This window comes from Anomaloglossus baeobatrachus, chromosome 3 (assembly GCF_048569485.1).
Source record: "Anomaloglossus baeobatrachus isolate aAnoBae1 chromosome 3, aAnoBae1.hap1, whole genome shotgun sequence".
Lineage (NCBI taxonomy): Eukaryota > Metazoa > Chordata > Amphibia > Anura > Aromobatidae > Anomaloglossus > Anomaloglossus baeobatrachus.
This window is the reverse complement of record NC_134355.1, coordinates 487104568-487125293: the sequence shown is the minus strand read 5'-3', so window position 1 is coordinate 487125293 and position 20726 is coordinate 487104568. Positions and strand designations below refer to the sequence as shown.

At 46.5% G+C, this 20726-nt stretch overlaps 1 protein-coding gene across 1 annotated transcript in view; it reads left to right on the top strand.

The window, feature by feature from the left end:
- The window catches only part of SKIL (SKI like proto-oncogene), a 58272-nt gene that overhangs the window by 6068 nt on the left and 31478 nt on the right, over positions 1 to 20726 (top strand). The window contains exon 3 of the mRNA XM_075340635.1: positions 15738 to 15832. Within this exon, the coding sequence (XP_075196750.1) occupies positions 15738 to 15832 (95 nt within the window). The remainder of the gene's footprint in view (positions 1 to 15737; positions 15833 to 20726) is intronic.

Here is a 20726-nt window from a genome sequence, read left to right as displayed (position 1 = left end):
AGGCAAGGGGCTGTTGCTGTGCGTGAGGCTGGGGTCTGGACACAAGGGGCTGTTGCTGTGCGTGAGGCTGGGGTCTGGAGGCAAGGGGCTGTTGCTGTGCGTGAGGCTGGGGTCTGGACACAAGGGGCTGTTGCTGTGCGTGAGGCTGGGGGCTGGAGGCAAGGGGCTGTTGCTGTGCGTGAGGCTGGGGGCTGGAGGCTGGAGGCAAGGGGCTGTTGCTGTGCGTGAGGCTGGGGGCTGGAGGCAAGGGGCTGTGCTGTGCGTGAGGCTGGGCTCTGGAGGCAATGGGCTGTGCTGTGCGTGAGGCTGGGCTCTGGAGGCAATGGGCTGTTGCTGTGCGTGAGGCTGGGGTCTGGAGGCAATGGGCTGTTGCTGTGCGTGAGGCTGGGGTCTGGAGGCAAGGGGCTGTTGCTGTGCGGGAGGCTGGGCTCTGGAGGCAAGGGGCTGTTGCTGTGCGGGAGGCTGGGCTCTGGAGGCAAGGGGCTGTTGCTGTGCGTGAGGCTGGGCTCTGGAGGCAAGGGGCTGTTGCTGTGCGTGAGGCTGGGCTCTGGAGGCAAGGGGCTGTTGCTGTGCGTGAGGCTGGGCTCTGGAGGCAAGGGGCTGTTGCTGTGCGTGAGGCTGGGCTCTGGAGGCAAGGGGCTGTTGCTGTGCGTGAGGCTGGGGTCTGGAGGCAAGGGGCTGTTGCTGTGCGTGAGGCTGGGGTCTGGAGGCAAGGGGCTGTTGCTGTGCGTGAGGCTGGGGTCTGGAGGCAAGGGGCTGTTGCTGTGCGTGAGGCTGGGGTCTGGAGGCAAGGGGCTGTTGCTGTGCGTGAGGCTGGAGGCAAGGGGCTGTTGCTGTGCGTGAGGCTGGGGTCTGGAGGCAAGGGGCTGTTGCTGTGCGTGAGGCTGGAGGCAAGGGGCTGTTGCTGTGCGTGAGGCTGAAGGCAAGGGGCTGTTGCTGTGCGTGAGGCTGGGGTCTGGAGGCAAGGGGCTGTTGCTGTGCGTGAGGCTGTTGTCTGGAGGCAAGGGGCTGTTGCTGTGCGTGAGGCTGGGGTCTGGAGGCAAGGGGCTGTTGCTGTGCGTGAGGCTGGGGTCTGGAGGCAAGGGGCTGTTGCTGTGCGTGAGGCTGGGGTCTGGACACAAGGGGCTGTTGCTGTGCGTGAGGCTGGGGGCTGGAGGCAAGGTGCTGTTGCTGTGCGTGAGGCTGGGGGCTGGAGGCAAGGGGCTGTTGCTGTGCGTGAGGCTGGGGGCTGGAGGCAAGGGGCTGTTGCTGTGCGTGAGGCTGGGGTCTGGACACAAGGGGCTGTTGCTGTGCGTGAGGCTGGGGGCTGGAGGCAAGGTGCTGTTGCTGTGCGTGAGGCTGGGGGCTGGAGGCAAGGGGCTGTTGCTGTGCGTGAGGCTGGAGGCAAGGGGCTGTGCTGTGCGTGAGGCTGGGCTCTGGAGGCAAGGTGCTGTTGCTGTGCGTGAGGCTGGAGGCTGGAGGCAAGGGGCTGTTACTGTGCGTGAGGCTGGGGGCTGGAGGCAAGGTGCTGTTGCTGTGCGTGAGGCTGGGGGCTGGAGGCTGGAGGCAAGGGGCTGTTGCTGTGCGTGAGGCTGGAGGCAAGGGGCTGTGCTGTGCGTGAGGCTGGGCTCTGGAGGCAAGGGGCTGTTGCTGTGCGTGAGGCTGGGCTCTGGAGACAAGGGGCTGTGCTGTGCGTGAGGCTGGGCTCTGGAGGCAAGGGGCTGTTGCTGTGCGTGAGGCTGGGGTCTGGAGGCAAGGGGCTGTTGCTGTGCGTGAGGCTGGGGTCTGGAGGCAAGGGGCTGTTGCTGTGCGTGAGGCTGGGGTCTGGAGGCAAGGGGCTGTTGCTGTGCGTGAGGCTGGGGTCTGGAGGCAAGGGGCTGTGCTGTGCGTGAGGCTGGGGGCTGTGTGAAGCTGAGGTCTAAGAGGGGTGCTGTGCATGATTCCGGGGGCTGTGTGAAGTTGAGGTCTAAGAGGGGTGCTGTGCATGATTCTGGGGTTTGAGAAGGTGCAGGCTGTGCATGACGCTGGGGTGTGAAAGGAATTCTTCTATCCCGTTATTGATGCCCTAATCAAGCATTTCCCAGTGGGGGAGATTTATTATTATCCTGAAGTTAGACAGGATAAACCTAAGCCAGACAGTCGGAGACTGTGCCAAATTTGTCACACTGGCTCATGCTGTATGATAAATTTAATGCGACTTTACCAGACATTTCAGACATTTCTCCTTGCAAGACCTTTTGGCTGGCTTACTGTACACCAGTATTTAGCCTTAAAAAAAACAAACCCCTGCCTGCAGTCTGGTGCATTTCAGGCTGGGTACACTGCTCAGCAGGGCTTTTGTGACTTCAGACAGGCCCCTGATGGATTTGACATTCATTACATTGAGACATGGACTGTTAGGGTATGTGCGCACGTTGCTTTTTACCTGCTTTTTACCTGCTTTTTTGCTGCTTTTTCTTCTGCGCTGTTTAATGCCAAAATGGTTGTGTTCTTCTATTCAAGCAAAGTCTATGGGAATTTGGGTTTCTTGTTCACACTATGTTGTTCAAAATGCAGCCTTTTTGTGGCAGAACTTTGGTCAAAAACTCAGCTTTGCAGTGCAAAACCCAAATGGCAAAAACAATTGACATGTTGCTTCTTTGAGGCTGTGTGCACACGATGCGTTTTTTACCGCGGAAACGCTGCGTTTTGAACCGCAGCGTTTCAGTGGCAAATTGCATGCGTTCAGCTTTCCCAGCAAAGTGTATGGGAAAGCTGAAAAATCAGTGCACATGCTGCGTTTCTTTCCGCAGCGTTTTGGATGCCAAAAATCGGTGCGGAAAGAAAAGCAGCATGTCACTTCTTTTGTGCGTTGTGGCTGCGTTCTCTCCCCCATTGAAATCAATGATGTGGGGTCAGAACGCAGCCACAACGCATGGACCTGCTTTTTTGTTGCGGTCCGCGGCCTTTGTCGGCATGCCAGAACGCAGGCATTTACCTGGAAGTGAGGTCAAGAGGCTTCCTGTTGACCTCACTTCCTGGCAAAGCCCCCGGTGTCGCCAAAGTGCCCGCCCCGACCCCCGAGTCCCCGACCCCCCTCCCGAAAATCCAACATGGCCGCGCGCACAGTAGCGCACCGGCCGCCCTGCTCCTATGATTTCTGTCGCATGTGCAATAACACATGCGACAGAAAACTGTTCCCCAGGCCCTGCCCGTTCACCCCCTATTCCCCCCGGTGTCATACATACCTGTCCGGTCGCAGCGCTGATCCCCCGCGGCTCCCTCCTCCTTCACAGTGCACGCCGGCCGGTCACATGTGCAGAGCAGCTGACAGCCAGCACAGTGTTCAGAGAGCTGTGCTGGCTGCTCGCACTCTGCAGCTGTGACCCGGGGAGAGTGGGTGCAGATTTTTGCACCCACTCTCCTCAAATGGAGGGTCTGCCCTCCTAGAAAATGGGGGATACGTTTCCTGAACGTGCCCCCATATTCTAGAAGGTCCAGAGGCGACGTGGGACATCCATATGGATTTCTGCGGACCCATTTTTTTTTATTAAATTGGAGAACAAGGGAATGATTTGGGGAGTGTTTTTTCTAATAAAACATTTTTTGTTGTCTTTTTTTGCTTTTGTTTACTGTCAATTAGTTATGTCTGGTATCTGATAGACGCCGTGACATCACTAATTGCTGGGCTTGATGCCAGGTGACATTACACATCTGGTATCAACCCCATTTATTACCCCGTTAGCCAACGCACCAGGGCGCGGGATGAGTTGGGGCGAAGCGCCAGGATTGGCGCATCTAATGGATGCGCCACTTCTGGGGCGGCTGCGGCCTGCTATTTTTAGGCTGGGAAGAGTCCAATAACCATGGCTCTTCCCACCCTGAGAATACCAGACCCCAGCTGTCAGCTTCACCTTGGCTGGTGATCTAATTTGGGGGGACCCCACGTTATTTTTTTTTTGTTCTTTATTTATAAATAAAAAAAAAAACATGGGGAGCCCTCCAAATTGATCACCAGCCAAGATGAAGATGCCAGCTGTGGTTTGCAGGCTACAGCTGTCTGCTTTACCCTGACTGGCTATCAAAAATAGGGGGGACCCCACGCCATTTTTTTCATTTTTTTTTTTTTTTTTTTTTTTTTTTTATTGGATAAATACTAAGCTAGGCACCCTTTAGTGCCACATGAAAGGTACTAAAGGTGCCAGCTTAGAATATGCAGGCGGGGGTAGGACGTTCTATATATTTGACATCCCTTCATCCATTGACGCTTTTTAGGCTGTGTGTCCACAATCAGGGTTTGCAGCGTTATGGGCGCTGAGTGTTTTCCCTGCGTCCATAACGCTGCGTTGTGCAGTAGAAGCACAGTGGAAGGATTTTTGGAGATCCCATGCCCACTGTGCTTCTTTTCTCCGCAGCATAAACTGACCGGTAGCGTGGCTTCCCGAGCCTCAGCATGTCAATTTATGCTGCGGAGACGAGAGTGTTTTCTGCAGGTAGCATAGAGCTCCACAGCAGCCTGAACCCAAATCGTGGGCATGGGCAGCTGCAGGAAGGCTGGCACTGTGTACTAGACGCCGTGTTGCTGGATCATGGCCACATAGCCTTAGGCCCCTTTCACACGTCAGTGATTCTGGGACGTTTGTGCTTTTTTTTAAACGTACCAGGATCACTGACATACGCAGACCCATTATAATGAATGGGTCTGCTCACACGTCAGTGATTTTTCACTGCACGTGTCTCCATGCGGCGTACCCGCGTGCGCGTGATTGCCGCACGGAGACATGTCCATTTTTTTCTGGCATCACTGATGTCCCACGGACCACGCAGTGGTGTGATCCGTGAAACACGTGCCAGAAAAAAACGTGCTTTTAAAATAAAAAACATTTTAACTCACCCGGCTCCAGCGATGTCCTCTGCAGCCCGTCCTCCCTGTTCCTTCTGTGCCGGCTCATTATTGTCGCGCATATTCATGATGCACGACACAGCCGACCCGGAAGCAGCTGCTGCGGGGGTCAGCGGCGGCCGGATGCTGCACCGCGGGAGCGATCAGCACCATGGAGAGCGGGTGCAGGTGAGTTAATCTCTAAGTGCAATCACGGGCCACGGAGAACGGAGCCCGGATTGCACTTAGACAACCCACGTGTGCCGTGATTCACGGCACACGGAGGGACATGTGCGTGTTTTACACGCCAGTGAAAAACGTCAGTGTTTTTCACTGACATGTGAAGCGGGCCTAAAAGTGAGAATATTGTTGCTACAGCAACATTTTGGGTGAAGTAGCTGTGGATTCAAAATGCTTAATATACTCCTGAATAAAATCCTTGATGGGTGCAGATTCCAAAATGGGGTCACTTGTGGGGGTTTTCTGACGTATAGGTACCTAAGGGGCTTGGTGACCGAAGTTTATTTCAACTTTTCCAAAATTCAAATGGTGCTCCTTCCATTCCAAGCCCTCCCATTTATCCAAACAGAATGTGGAGAAGGAAATGACATCACAGGTTTTTTTTTCCAAAGGTCTGTGTTCAACCAACTTTATTATCACTGACAAGTCTTAAAAAACGCACCTAAAAAAACGCATGAAAAACGCATGAAAAACGCATGCGTTTTCAATGCGTTGTTTCTCAAAAAGCATTGTTTACAATTCTCCCCTCTGCCAGAGGGTGCGTTTTTTTCCGCGCGGAAAAAAAAGCAACGTGTGCACATACCCTGAAAAGCTGAGTTTTTGACCAAAGTTCTGCCACAAAAAGGCTGCATTTTGAACAACATAGTGTGAACAAGAAACCCAAATTCCCATAGACTTTGCTTGAATAGAAGAACACATCCATTTTGGCATTAAACAGCGCAGAAGAAAAAGCAGCAAAAAAGCAGGTAAAAAGCAGGTAAAAAGCAACGTGCGCACATACCCTTAGTGCTCCTTTTTGGTGAGGGGTTTTTTTTTTTTTTGTTTGTTTGTTTTTTTTGGGCACAAGAGCAGAGTCTGCTTACACTTATCTGACAATGCCCTCTTCTCTAGTCACTTTTTAAAAAGTATCTAGTGAGGCATGAACTGTCTAAAACACTCAATAAGTTTAGCACAAGACATGCCCTTCACTTTTTTGGCACATTTTCTTCCAGAGTTCTGGTGTATTGCTTGGTATCAGTGATGAGCGAGCTCTACTGTGTCCGGTACTCATTAAGAGCAGTTAGGTGCTCGGCTCAAGTGCTGAGTATAATGGAAGTCAATAGGGGACTTCAGCAATTTTTTTTTTTTTTTTTAAAGGAAATCTTCCGGAAAAATGCTAGTCCCGTATTGACTTCCATTATACCTGGGTACTCGAGTCACGTCCATCCGAGCATCTAACTGCTCTTAATGAATACCGAACACTCGAGCATGGTAGATCTCGCTCATCACTACTTAGGATATCTCGGTATGAGTTTTCCAGGAGCGTTTCTTTAGGGCCTCAAGTGCATGGCCTTATTACTTCTCCTTGCTAGTTAACGGGTGTGGAGACACGGGGCTCAGTGGGTGCTCTCGTCCACTAAAACCCGCTGCCTTTAGAAAGACAGCGTGGCTCAGGGCTCATCCCAACTGAACGCCGGCCTCCTTAACCGTGGGCGTAACACTACTCAGACAACACAGGGTGAGGGAACCACAATAATTAGACTTTATTGGATCCCCAAACAATTAACGGCACATAACACATAACCAGCAAAACACACAAATGTAACAGGCAACAGAGTCTCACCCTTCCGCTGGCTCACCAGGGATTTAGAATGTCCATGCCTCACAGGTTCCAAGCTGTCTGAGGTCTGCAAAGTCTGTAACAGGTGACTGAACTGTCCCAACCTGAGTGTCCTCCTTAGGTAGTCCTGGTATGATGATACAATCCTGGCAGGCGGGGTCGAAATCCCTAGGCTGTGGATATGGTCTCCAACCGGAATCGGAGTCCCTAGATTGAAGCCATAAGATATCCTGATCCTCTAGTCAGCTCCAAAGAGCTTAGACTGGATCCATCAGCATCCATCAACCTTCATCAACCCTGGTAGCTTAAAGAAGTCCCTTTTATAGCCATAACCTTCCCTTAGGATACACTGCGTCCTCATCGATTGGTTGGACAAGATTGCTTCTCCCATTGGATGAATTTCAAGCTGCTTGGATAATGTTCATTTAAATGATGTGCATAGAAAGACTCACTATATCTACATGGAGTCGGCAAGTCACCGACTAGACAATGGTACTAAGGTAATTACATTATCAATTCACAACTATAATACAATGAATGCTCCGCAGAGTCTGGTCCCAAACAATAGTTAAGCAAACATGAGTTAGCACACATAAGAACAATAGTCTGGCTGAATGTTAAGAAACTTTATCCCATGAGAGGCATTGGGTGTCCATGTCGGGCACCCACATGACTCTACTAGGGTACTATTGTACCATAAACAAATCCATATGGAGACAATGATCTTGTCTCGTCTCCCCTAGAGATATAACTGTTGCCTACCCCGTGTGTTAATCAGAAATTATGTAGTGTTGTGCAGTGATTTGCAGGACCTCAATGGTACTCGGTGGCAGACAGATACAGCTTCTTGACCTTTTTTACTACCTGTCGGCTTTCTGGTGGTTAGGTTGTAATGATCATGCTTGGTATCTTCGGCACCTCTCCCAATAAGCTGGCTGCAATCAGGTAGTTGGACATTTGCAGGGCTCTGGTCCAGCTGCCATGAAGTATCAATGTGGCAGTTGGACCAGGGTCCTGTGGAATGCTTTGCTCATCTCTATTGTTACGTCTTAGAAGAGTTTCCTCTGGACAGGAGTACCCTTGTTACTGCCACGTGGAGTGACCAGATGACGGCACACGCAGACATGCATGCACACAATGGTCCCTGCTCTGTCTACGTGAGGCCTACCAAGTAATGCACATGGCTGCATTTTTCTGTACATTTTCACACACACACACGCACACGCGCACACACGCGCACACACACACACACACACACACACACACACACACACACACACACACACACACACAGACACAGTTTTAGAAACCCATCTACATGTGAAGTAGTGTAAGTTGTTGCTTTGTGGGGGGTTATGTACTGATTTGTTTTAGCTTTGCTCATATTCTGGTGGGCTTATTCCATGTGAGCGGAGGCATCGTGCCCATGTACTACCCCCCCTTTGACCTCAGTTACTACACTTTTTTTTTTGTCTACCTGTCATCTGAGCCACTAGATTAATAGCTTCGTTGTGCTAATTATCAGCCTCTTTAGGATTTCGTCCGTAAGTATGATGGATATGTCTGTCGCAGGTGCTCCATTGTCTGATCTAGCTACTGAAAGTATTGTTTGTGGAAACGATTCCCAATGAATCTATTAAAGGGCTTTTCTCTTTCTGCGACAAAGATGTGATTACACTGTGGACCGGGGTAATGTACAAATATTTATTGGCTGAAAATGACTGTTTAGTAGAGAAATAATGGGACACAACTAAAATCTTCTGTGATTAAATATGGATGTGACTGCCTTTCATTTATTATACATGTACGCTGAGCTGGAGATTAAGCATTTGTCAACATGAATAATTTGACTGTAGGCTTAACACATGACCACTTCAATCACTAATATTTGGGAATGGCAGAAATATCAGTTGGTTAATATATAAGGGTATTGTATGAAGCAGATGCAATGTCGTAACACCCTACAGGGAGGCCGTGTAGAATAAATCTTGGATGCAGGCACTGCACACCAGAGAGGGATAGTATTAGTAATTTCACTGATCGTTAATACGTTTGTCTGCATTCTGAGGACAGTAGTCCCCCATATTGGACAATGCTCAAAGTCTTATATAGACAATTAGTCATTTATGAATTTTAAGTAAATGTTTTGGGGTTTTTTTTTACTCCATCAATAGGATCCAAATGTAAAAATGTAGTCTACTTATTGTCAAAATCTGATGTCTCCAGGTCACATTGATTCTTTGGTGCACTTTCATATTAAGCTAACATATAAGCTCAAACCCTTGTTTAAATGAACGTTTTATTAATATTCTTTAAAATCCCAAATTTACCACAAAAATTCAAAAATGAAATACTGGATCAGGTAAACCTTGTAATTACTCAAATTAGGGCTAAAAATAATTTGAGTAATTACAAGGTTTACCTGATCCAGTATTTAATTTTTGTGTTTTTGTGGTAAATTTGGGATTTTAATGAATATTAATAAAATGTACATTTAAACAAGGGTTTGAGGTTATATGTTAGCTCCTTAAGTACTCTAGCCATTACATATATTCCTTTGTTAGACACACTTTCATATTAGCATTATATGGGCATGTGAAGAAGACACGGTAGAGGACCATCGCCCTGGTTCAGCTGGATCTACACAGTTGGGATTTTACATCAATTGGAGACTTATCGTTAAAGGGAACATGACACTGGATTCATGCTGCCATAGCCACAGGCAGTATGTATCCGGATCCTGCCACTGGATTCATGCTGCCATAGCCACAGGCAGTATGTATCCGGATCCTGCCACTGGATTCATGCTGCCATAGCCACAGGCAGTATGTATCCGGATCCTGCCACTGGATTCATGCTACCATAGCCACAGGCAGTATGTATCCGGATCCTGCCACTGGATTCATGCTGCCATAGCCACAGGCAGTATGTATCCGGATCCTGCCACTGGATTCATGCTACCATAGCCACGGGCAGCATGTATCGGATGCTGCCACTGGATTCATGCTGCCATAAGCACGGGCAGCATGTATCGGATGCTGCCATTGGATTCATGCAGCCATAGCCACAAGCAGTATGTATCCGGATGCTGCCATTGGATTCATGCAGCCATAGCCACAAGCAGTATGTATCCGGATGCTGCCATTGGATTCATGCTGCCATAGCCACGGGCAGTATGTATCCGGATGCTGCCACTGGATTCATGCTGCCATAGCCACGGGCAGTATGTATCCGGATGCTGCCACTGGATTCATGCTGCCATAGCCACGGGCAGTATGTATCCGGATGCTGCCACTGGATTCATGCTGCCATAGCCACGGGCAGTATGTATCCGGATCCTGCCACTGGATTCATGCTGCTATGGCCACGGGCAGTATGTATCCGGATGCTGCCGTTGGATTCATGCTGCCATAGCCGCGGGCAGTATGTATCCGGATGCTGCCGTTGGATTCATGCTGCCATAGCCGTGGGCAGTATGTATCCGGATGCTGCTGTAGAATTGATGCTGCCACAGTGGAGATCAGGAGAATGGCCTCTTTGGGGTCCAATCAGTGCCTTTAAACTCTGTGGCTCTACTTTACTATATTTTTCTCATTGACAACATGAAAATATTTTGAGGGGTTTTTGCCACTTGTGGTTATATACTGACATCTTGTGGTAGACATTGAAATTGCAGGGTGTTTATTTTTCAGGTGTTCCCCCACCACCCCTCCCCCCCGTGATGCCTCTATATACTAATACTGTTTGTGTATTTCATTGTGATGTTTTTTTTTTTTTTCTTTTCTTCTGATAACAGTTGTTCATATGGTTACATGTTTGATGTCTTGTAAATAATGCCCTTTTTTATTTTATTTTTTTTTTTCATTTGTGGGGTTCCTTGGCCAACACGTGCAGCTATAAGACATACAGCTACATATCATGACTTTTCATTATAGCTCTGCATTGGGAAAGGTTCCTTTTCACGTGTGGAATATAATACATTAGGAGATCCACCTTGTCAGTGCAGCGTGTGCTAGCTATGGGTAGCCATACAGTGTGTGCATGGCATTACTGCTATATAAGGAGCCCCTTGTGTTGCTTCCACTTGCAGGTGCCAATAAAGTAAATGATAATGGGACACAGCAGGCTTCATACCCAGGTGTCTGTACGTGATCATTACCTGCACTTGTACCGTCTTTGTTGAGCATTATTATTATACTTGATGGTTGTGAAAAAAACAATGATATTCAGAGGATGAATATTATTTGATAAAAGCCTCCTGCTGCGGGGGCAGAGTGTTGTAAAAGTAAGCTGGATACTGCAGGCCGTACAGTCATTATTGGCTTTCTTCACTAGTATTATCTCGTCCTGTACTGCAGTTGTAGTGTAATATATAATTATTTTGGAGCAGACTTATAGCCAGATTGGATTTTTCTCTATATTCTCAATGATCGCCCCGAGCAGCCGGTATTCCCGAAACCTTTATGTCCCAATTGCTGCCTCCGCTATGTCACCATCACCCATTGTGAATGAGACCAAAGATTAGTTGCTATGGTCTTCTCTTATTCAGAGATGTATAACTCCCTGGAAGGCCTATGGATATCATCTGTCAGAGCACACATTCACTGGTCTGCTGTAATGAACATTGCCTCAGAGATGGAGGCCACTAGAAAAGCAGACTAAATATGAAGACTGGAAGTCATCGGTGGCATGCTAGCTGGCACGATGAGCCATTGTTAGGACTTGTGCACCAGATCTTTCTTTTCTGTGCATCATACCATGATCAATGGTTTGTATACCTTAGTGTATTGGAGTGACTTGAGCACCTGTATCCGAAGCCTATAGATGGGATGCCCGTGCTTGTGAGTAGGTTTCTCCTGTGACTAGTGCTTGCAGCCCATCTCAGGCGGCTGTATAAACCCTTCTTCTAATCCAGATCTCCTGTAGGTATCCCTGCTGCAAGATGTTAGCAGTGAGCACTGAGTGCAGGTTACACACTACTTAATAGCCTGTAGAATATCTGATTTTACTATTTTTTGCCATTAAGTGAAGATGGCTGTAGCCGTTGATAGTGATAGAAATTGGCTATAAAGTTGGTCACAAATGGCAAAAACAAAACCCTGCCTTTTTTTTTTTTTGCATTTCAATATGGTTTTCTGATATGTTGGGACTGAGGTTGGTTTTGCTCTGATGAAATTATGGTGACAAAAGCGTATTTTTTTTTTTTTTATTCATTTTTTTTTCTTCTTCAAACTTCTGAAATGTTTTTTTTTTCACCACTTAGATAAAAGTAAAACAATACATGTGGTATCTGCAAACTGGTACTGACATGTGGAATCTTATTGCTAGGCCAGTTTTGCGTTATTGTGCATATGGTAAATCACTCCCTTCCCCCCCCCCCCCCCCCCCCCCAGAAAAAAAAAATAGTTGTGAAATTTCACTGCACTTAGAATTTTTGTTTTACAGTACAATATGGGGCAAAATGAATGGTGTGGTTCAAAAGTACAAGAAACAAGCCCTCGTATGGGTATATTGATAAAAAAAAATAAGTTAAGTCTCTTGGAAGAAGGGGAGGGCAAAACTGAAAATCGCCAGGGGGTGAAGAGGTTTTTTGACTTCTGTAAATGCTAGTGTTCCAGATAGGAGGGGGAAGGCTCTATTGGTGGAATACGGAGAGGCTACTACTGATCAGTGTGAAAAATAATGTGGCCGTCGGGAGATACTAGACCAAAATGGCTGGACCGTTGGTGGTCTGGAATGTTTTTTTTTTTTTTTTGTTGGATTTTATATAGGACACTTCAGCAGCTAAGAAGGTGTCTGGCAGTGGTGACAAGTAGTCTAGGAGCCTCTTATATTACTATCCCATATAAAAATTACATTGTCTGTTATTCCAAGTGGACACCTTTTTTAAGTTTTCAGGATTGGAGGACAATTGGCTACATGGGGAAATGTCGGTATCAAACCCATAAGAGGCATTAATCACCGGATGCAGTAAATCCTCCCACTGCTGTAGTGTTCTGTGCTGGTCTAGAGGTCCCCATACGTATTGGAGAATCAGTCAAACCTGAATTTAAACGTTCCCTGCTGCGGTCTGGCAGCGGCTTTCTTTACTTTCCCCAATAAAGCACATGATTTATTGGCCAAGCTGAATGTTCTTGTGTGTGAAGTTGGGAGAGATGGCTTGGTGACCGCCACAGTCTACAGGAGGATAACATTGAAGCCGGTAACTGGATGCAGCAATCATTAGCTAAGCAGATCAGGAGCAAGGTAGATGTCGAACTGTTCCTGCGCTGCTGAAGATATGACCTAAATCCAGTAAAGTTGAATGAAGGTGGTTTTATTCAACGCATTTCGAAGTGTCACCCCACTTCATCAGGAAATTCACTGATTTCCTGATGAATTGGGGAGACACTTTGAAACGCGTTGAATAAAGCCACCTTCATTCAACTTTCCTGCATTTTTCATATCTTCAGTAGCGCAGTAACAGTTTTACATCTACTTTGCTCCTGATCTGCTTCGGCTTTTTTAGCATGTGGACTCTGCAGCAGTTGACTACATGCTTTAATGCTGGTTGTGTGACACACAAATCCATAAGGTGAGCACATTCCCTCATTACTCTTATGTCCATTGGGTAAGACCCTATTGCACATTTTCCCTTCAGCTATTACCTGAGCAGGGCAGATCAAAGTGCGCTTGTGCAGGGCCACAATGTTGGCCTGTGTGGATGATATAGGACACGTCATCCATACTGGGCTGGGTAGAAGGACGACGGCAATCGCAGCAGAGAGGAGGTGCCAGACCGGAGAGTTTGGTTGTTCTACAGAGAATAACCTTCACAATGCGCAGAATACCTTATAATATACATGATATAATTAATTAGCAGTAAATCTACAAAATCATTATTTCAATAAGTGGTGTTTTCTAAAGAACACGTCCTAGCATCAATGGCTGGAATAGTCTCTCTTCCAGTGTAGAGCTTCTGAGCATCTAATCCGACTATTGCAGTAATACACACAAAATGCAGTGTTTGTAAGAGTGATTTTCAAAAATTCCTAACCCTCTTGGGATTAATAGCAATTATTCTCTCCATGAGATTTCTTCCATGTTTTATTCATTGTTTGAACTAGGCTGATAAAATCAGATATGAAGTGTCCTCAGCAATATTCAGCGCTGCATTCTCCTAATGATACAGACTAGACTCCCCCTAAGCAGTTACTGCCATTTACCATGATATTTAAGCTCTGTTATTAGGTTACATTTTAGCTTTGATACAGAAATGTAATCTACCTACCATATGGGCAGGTGACCATATAAAGGCTACATTGGAGTTATGTTCTGCAGTGCACTTTATCGGACGAGTGGGCGAATGCTAGAACATATTGCAGCCTGATCTCTGGGTCCCTGCGGCTCTATAACTTTACATCATACCTGGTATGTTCTGAGTGATTTTCACAGATTATTTTGCCCTTCGAAATGTTACAGATTCTGCTTGAATTTGTTGCAAAATTTGCAGCTGAAGATGTTAGCTCATATCATGGATGAATGGCAGCCATACTGCAGGCGTGGTTGCACGAAGTACAGGAGCCACAGATGTATCTGAAAGGGGTATTCCTAGCTTATGAAGCGATAGCGTATTACTTCTAGTGGTGGTCTAATTTCTGCAAACCCCACCCATCCTGAGAATGAAAACATTTTTTTTTTGCCATTGACAGTGTGGCTGCACCCACCTAGGTACAGGAGACTGCAGTGTGTCCTTTAGTGGCATGGAGCTATAGTGCAGCTCCTATATTCCCAAACATTGACCCTCTGCTAAGCCTAAAGTGATGGTATGCCCTAGATATGTGCCATTCCTTTGCATTGTATTGTATTGTATTACCCTTTAGTAAATTGTTTACAAGGAGATTTAAGTAAGCAAGATTCCTCTACGTGTAATTGGCCAATATGTCAAAACTTGCATTGCGAACGAGCATGTTCCCTTGCATCATGTTTATATACCAAGATGCTAGCGCTGTGCCTGGTCAGAAGTCCACTTTAGGGTAATGTCACATGGGATAGTTTTGTTTCAGAAATTTCTGCAACTGAAAATCCGATGAATTAATTTGGGTTTGACTTAGTACAAATTTCTGCAGCCAACCTATTATCTGCTGCGTGTGAATCCACCCCTACAGCAGTTACTCAGCAACAGTGAAATTGTGTCATGGTGACAACGCATCTAATTAATTGCAGTAAGTCGCGACACTATCGGCAGTCGCACATGTTTCTAATTTTTCTGTGTCTCATCACAAGTTGCACACAACTATCTTTCCATGAAATTTGCGTGCAAGCTTTCTGATTTGGCGGTTATATATATATACTGCAAAATTGCAGCTCTAAAATGGTGAAGCAACAAGTTGCAAAGATGTCCTTGGACTTGGGACTTGTCTGAGTATTACATTGACCTGTACAGACTGCAGAGGGCGCACAATTTGTTTATAGGCGGAGTTTAATTTCTTACAACCATGTGGGCACACTCTAAAACTCCATGGTCCAAACTGAAGAAGCACTGGCACTGCCTGTAATAGTGATAATCACCAGAATATACTCTTCTTGGACATACTGCTCGTAGGAGAGGTGTTCATAAAAAACAAATAGTCTCTTCAGGGAGGAAGAAGACTAACTCTGGTGCCACCTATTGGAGGTAGCAATGCTAGAAGTCAAAGTGACCCTCCGAGTATGACTTAGGATTTATGCCAGATCAGAACCTCAATTTGCAGGCACGGTGTTTCAGGGTGGTTGTCCCTCGTCAGTGTAAAGTATGGTATCATCCCGAAACACTGTCTGCAAATTGAGGTTCTGATCTAGTCCAAAATGATGTGCCATTGACCTAACACCTCAGAGTACAGGACACTGTAGCACACAGAACAGACTAGCTTGAGGCACGTGACAGGTGTGTGTGTGTGTGTGTGTGTGTGTGTGTGTTTTATGTGACTTTGGTGATGGAAACTGATAACTGTGAGTCTCTGTAAAACCTCCATGAGTTGACTTGTTTGTATTCTGTTGGCTGAAGATACTTAACATTTTCTGTCTTTTTTTTCTTAGACTGAACATGTACAGACCTTGGAATTGCCTTCTTGGTACCCAGTCATCAAGCAGGAAGATGATGGCGCCAGCCGACCACATTTGCTGCATCCAAGGTAAAGGCTGCATAAACAAGTGTGGTGAAATAATGATCATAAGCTTTAGTCTCTCCCTTGGCCATAAGGTGGGCATTGTAAATTCGGTCTGCGGGGTTTGAGCTCACCTACTCTCTGCTCATTACCTTTTATCCTACAACTATGATTCTCAGCAAGCAGAATATTGCATGGACGACCCATGGTGATATAACACGTGGGAGTCCCACATCGGCACGGTCCTGGGAGATTCTGCCTTTCAGCTTTCTTGGTCTAATGTTCCTTCTCTGACGTCTGTCTTTGCAAGGTCGGAATACAAGATATTGTCTAGCAAAAGCTATTTTTATTTTTTTTAAACACAATGCTACACACACTCATTATGTACAAATTACAGGCAATCACTGTGGGTAAGGCTATTCTGCGTATCCAACGTTAAGAAATAATTAGTTACATACTATGTGTGTGATGCCTCCGTAGTTTCACTTTTGAAACCCTTCAATATACTACAGAATAGCATAACTATCTCTTAGACCAGATGTAAATGCATTATTTGTAGAGATTTTCACACTTGCATTTGTTTGTATGCCAACAATAGGAGGTCTGTATTATACACAATGGACCCAATTCATCATTGGTGTTTCTCCAGTTTACTGGATTATTTTGCCCCTTATTTTGTATTTGCACATTATTTGCTACACATTTTGTCCAAGTTAAGATTCATAAAATGCATCTAGTACCTAATGTTGCGGGTTTGGTTTTTTTTTTTTTTCTTTTCTCCCCCATTTTCACCACTGGACTGGTATGACTAGTGCATGTCCCCTGCCCCTAGTAAAATACCTACCAGGCTCCAACTTTTGCTCTTCCCAGTCCTGTTCCAGTCTGGTGTAACCACAGCTTCTGACTGGATGAATGGATAAAATTGGGAAAATATGCTATGATTATCTGATGGGTGTAGACTTCATAGATTTGATAGGTCCCAGGACTACCCTTTCTGGGATAAGTGCCCCTAATTTTACCCCAGCATTTCAGAGCGAAGACTACCATGCCTTTTGCTCTCTGGATTGTGTTAACACCTTAGCAGATCACAGCTCCCATGGACTAAAATAATGAGGCCCACGTGGATTACCCAGGGGACACCATTTTCCGGATATGTGAAGCCAAGGATGGTTGAGCAGGTCACCATTGGTAATTACACATCTCTGTTCCTGAGGTGTGGACCACTCCTCCTCTTAACATACAAACTACGTGAGCAGCCACATAAATACAATCAAGTCTATAAACAGATTGGGTCTGCACAGGATGGCATTGTGGCTATTGGGCCATTTAGCCTAAAACCAGAAGGACGTTGGTGCCAAAGTCGAGGTGCACTTAGTTGTGAATGTGCCTCTGTGGTGCCCCTGACCTGGTCAGGCGCCACTGAGTACTGCACCCATGCTGGGTGAGTGCAAACAGGTAATCCTAAAGGCTGAATAGGGTGTTTAAGCACAGGCACATAGTGACCTGGTCTCACACACACCATTGAGGGGACCCCTGGGCAGACCCAGGAGGGGGTGTGGCCTCCACATCCAATCAAGGGGTGCGGTAGAGAGGCTGGAAACTAGGTGGCAGTCAGTCAGAGAAAGGAGTAGGAGAGGAGCAAGCAGAGTCTGAAGTGGAGACGCAGGAGGGTGGACACTAGTTAGACCCTGCACGTGTAGTGGCTGTTGGCGGGGGAGAACGGCCACCAGAAGTTGGACAGAAAGACGCTTAGGAAGAGAATTCAGCTGGTCGTGTACGGAGACTTCTGGATGGCTAGGCACGCACGGGGAACAGGTCCCTAAAGCCAGACATCCATTTAGGGGTCTGCTAAACCTGCCGGTGGGGTGGACAACAACTCCCACACCACGCAACACAGAGTCTGAGCATCAGCAGCAATGAGGGATTGAGCCTGAAGCTATCCACCTTGGTCCACGCTGCCAGCAAACGGGCCAGAAAGGGGAGAAAAGGCAGTTGCAACTTCCATGGATGAATCCCATGGTACTTTAAGTCCGAAACAAGAAGTGCTAGGAAGGCGAGCCAACAGTTACCCCTATATCAGCATGCAGGTTCTCTCTTGGTGTATCTCAGCATCGCTCGGGTACCACTTGAAGCACGTGAAAGTGAGTAAAAAGCAGTTGCAAGGCACTTTAGACTGAGACTGAATTATTCTGCGACCTGTCGTTCTACACCAGAGCCCCTGAGGCCCGTCTCACTCTCGGAAGGCCACACCATCCGACTGCAGATTCCATCAGCCAGTGGCGGTCACCCCTAGCCCTGACCGCAAACCGAGTGTGGCGTAACGACGCAGAGGTAAATAACTGGACGCACCTGTTGCCAGCGGTAGTCAAGTGGAGCCCCTGTGGCCTCCTACAAGTTGGAGTGACGTCCCTGAGGCGACCGCTACAGGTGAGCGACACACCTCCACTATATAGTTCTTGCCGTTCTGGTTGTCCAGCAGAAACCTCGGCGTTCAGTGTCAGGGCATTTTGGCTAATGCTGTACAGCGGCCTTCAGTCCAGTGGTTTTCCTGCGAAACAACTTGGAAGGGTTACACCACATTAATTTAAAATGGTAAGGGATGTGACAAGTGTCTGAACTTCATTATACGCTGACATCACACCTTCATTTTGTAACTGCTGTGCTTGCTCTGTTAATCTCTCCTCTTTCTACAATATTTAGATCAAGCATTAAAATTCATTAGGGAGCTAAACCGAGCCCTGTCAGAGCTGATAGACAGAGCGGCTGCTACTCAATCACTGTCTGCAGCGCCGTCTCATGCACATCCTATTCAATTAAGCCAATAAAGGTTTGGAGTCCTTGTCAGTCTGGCATGTTTGTAAAATGACATGGCTTAAAGGGGTCTTCTCACTTTTTTTTTTTTTTTCTTTTCATGTTTGGACAACATTATTTTGTGGCACTGACTAATGTATGTGTTGCGTGGTAGTACAGCCTTTTTCACAGACTGTCCTGCCCTCCTGTCTACAATATGACGGCTATTGGCTGAGCATGTGACCAGACCTATAGAAAAGCAGCTGTCCCCTGACTAGTCTCATGCTCCTCCTCCGGCAACCAATGTATGATACAGCTGGACTAACAAGTGCAGGGGAAGGGCCACAATCATGTCCCTAACACATTAACTCATAAAACAGGCTCTTTACATTAACTTAAACTTGATTAGTAGTTCTGCATTATTGATGTGCTTATTTAGGAGAGGATTAGGTGCTGTTTGCAGACAGCCTGTATGCCGATGTTAGTTGATAGGACACTGTAAATTGAACACGAATATATTTATGTGAATGTATATAGCCCAACTGTAGCTTTCTCAATGATTAGATATGGGGCCCTCTGCATGTATTCGGTTGGGAATATTTCACAATAGACAAACCTTATTTTCACTGGCCTATTGTTTGCAGGAACAATACTATTAAGGATTTTTTTTCATGACTCCCAAAGTTATCCATCTCGCCATGACACTTCGAAGTGCTATGATTACACCTACTTGTTAGTATGTAAATTATCCAACCAGCAGGGAGCGAGCAGCACGTCAGTCAGGGGCATTGCAGTCGTCACACAATTGGACAACTGGCTAGTCGTACCTCTCCAGACATTACATGTGCCTGTGCACAGTGATTTATTAAATCTGGGAGTTTTTAGGTTTTAGACAAGTTAAACAATTCTTGAGTAACCGTACAATCTCTGGTTGTTGCCTTTTGTTCCCCCTAATATCGTGGCTCTGCCTTTCAGATCTATGCCTTTAGTGGTGGAAATGTGTCAAAGATATCTATGGACAAAATGTTTAATTTGGCTCCAAAGTGGTATAGAAGGGTCAAGGCCTCTTTGATTTCTGAATCAATGCAGGTCCGAGCTTGTGATCTGCCAACAATATGTCACTGATGTATCCGAGGCGGCTGATGAAAGCCATCCTTCCTGAGCTGCTCAGTCTGGTCTGAAATGCCACTTCTTACACATGTAGAGTTTTCCATCTTGTTCTTTTCCCCCTACTTTTTTTTCTTTCCTTTTTAGGGTACTTTCACACCTCCGGTTTTTCTTCTGCGGCACAATCCGGCACTTTGCAGGAAAATCGCAACCGGTTTTTTTTGCTGCCGGTTGCGATTTTCCTGCATAGACTTTAATTAGTGCCGCATTGTGCCGCATGGCCTTGCGTTCCATCCGGTTTTTGCCGCATGCGGCAGATTTAGCCGATGCGGCGGCCGGATGGAACGTTGCCTGGCACGTTTTTTCGTGCGGCAAAAAAAACCGCATCGCGACGCATTCGGCCGATGCGGCGCATCTCTCAATGCATGCCTATGGCGGCCGGATGCGGCGCGATGCGGCAAATACCGCATTCGGCCGCCGCATGCGGTTTTTGCCACTGCGCATGCTCAGTAGCATGCCGCAAGCGGCAAAAACCGGGCGGGCCGCATGGGAAAAACTTATGCAAAGGATGCGGTGTTTTCACCGCATCCGTTGCATAGCTTGCACAGCCGGATTGAGCCGCAGGGCTCAAGCCGGATGTGTGAAAGTAGCCTTAGTGATCTTATTTTCCTTTCCTCTTTCACATTCTTTTTTCTTTTATCGCTCTTTTTTTCAGTTTTCATTCTCTTCTACTCTTTTTCATGTGTTCTACATTTTCTATATCTTCCTTTCCTTCATTTTGCCCCTTTCTTATTGTTTGCTAGCTTTCATTTGAGATAAAAAGTGTGTGTGTGTGTGTGTGTGTGTATGTGTGTGTGTATGTGTGTGTGTGTGTATATATATATATATATATATATATATATATATATATATATATATATATATATATATATATATATATATATATATATATATATATATATATATATAAGCATTTTTTTTTTGAAGACTGCAAAATATGATTGTGTGTGTGTGTGTATGTATG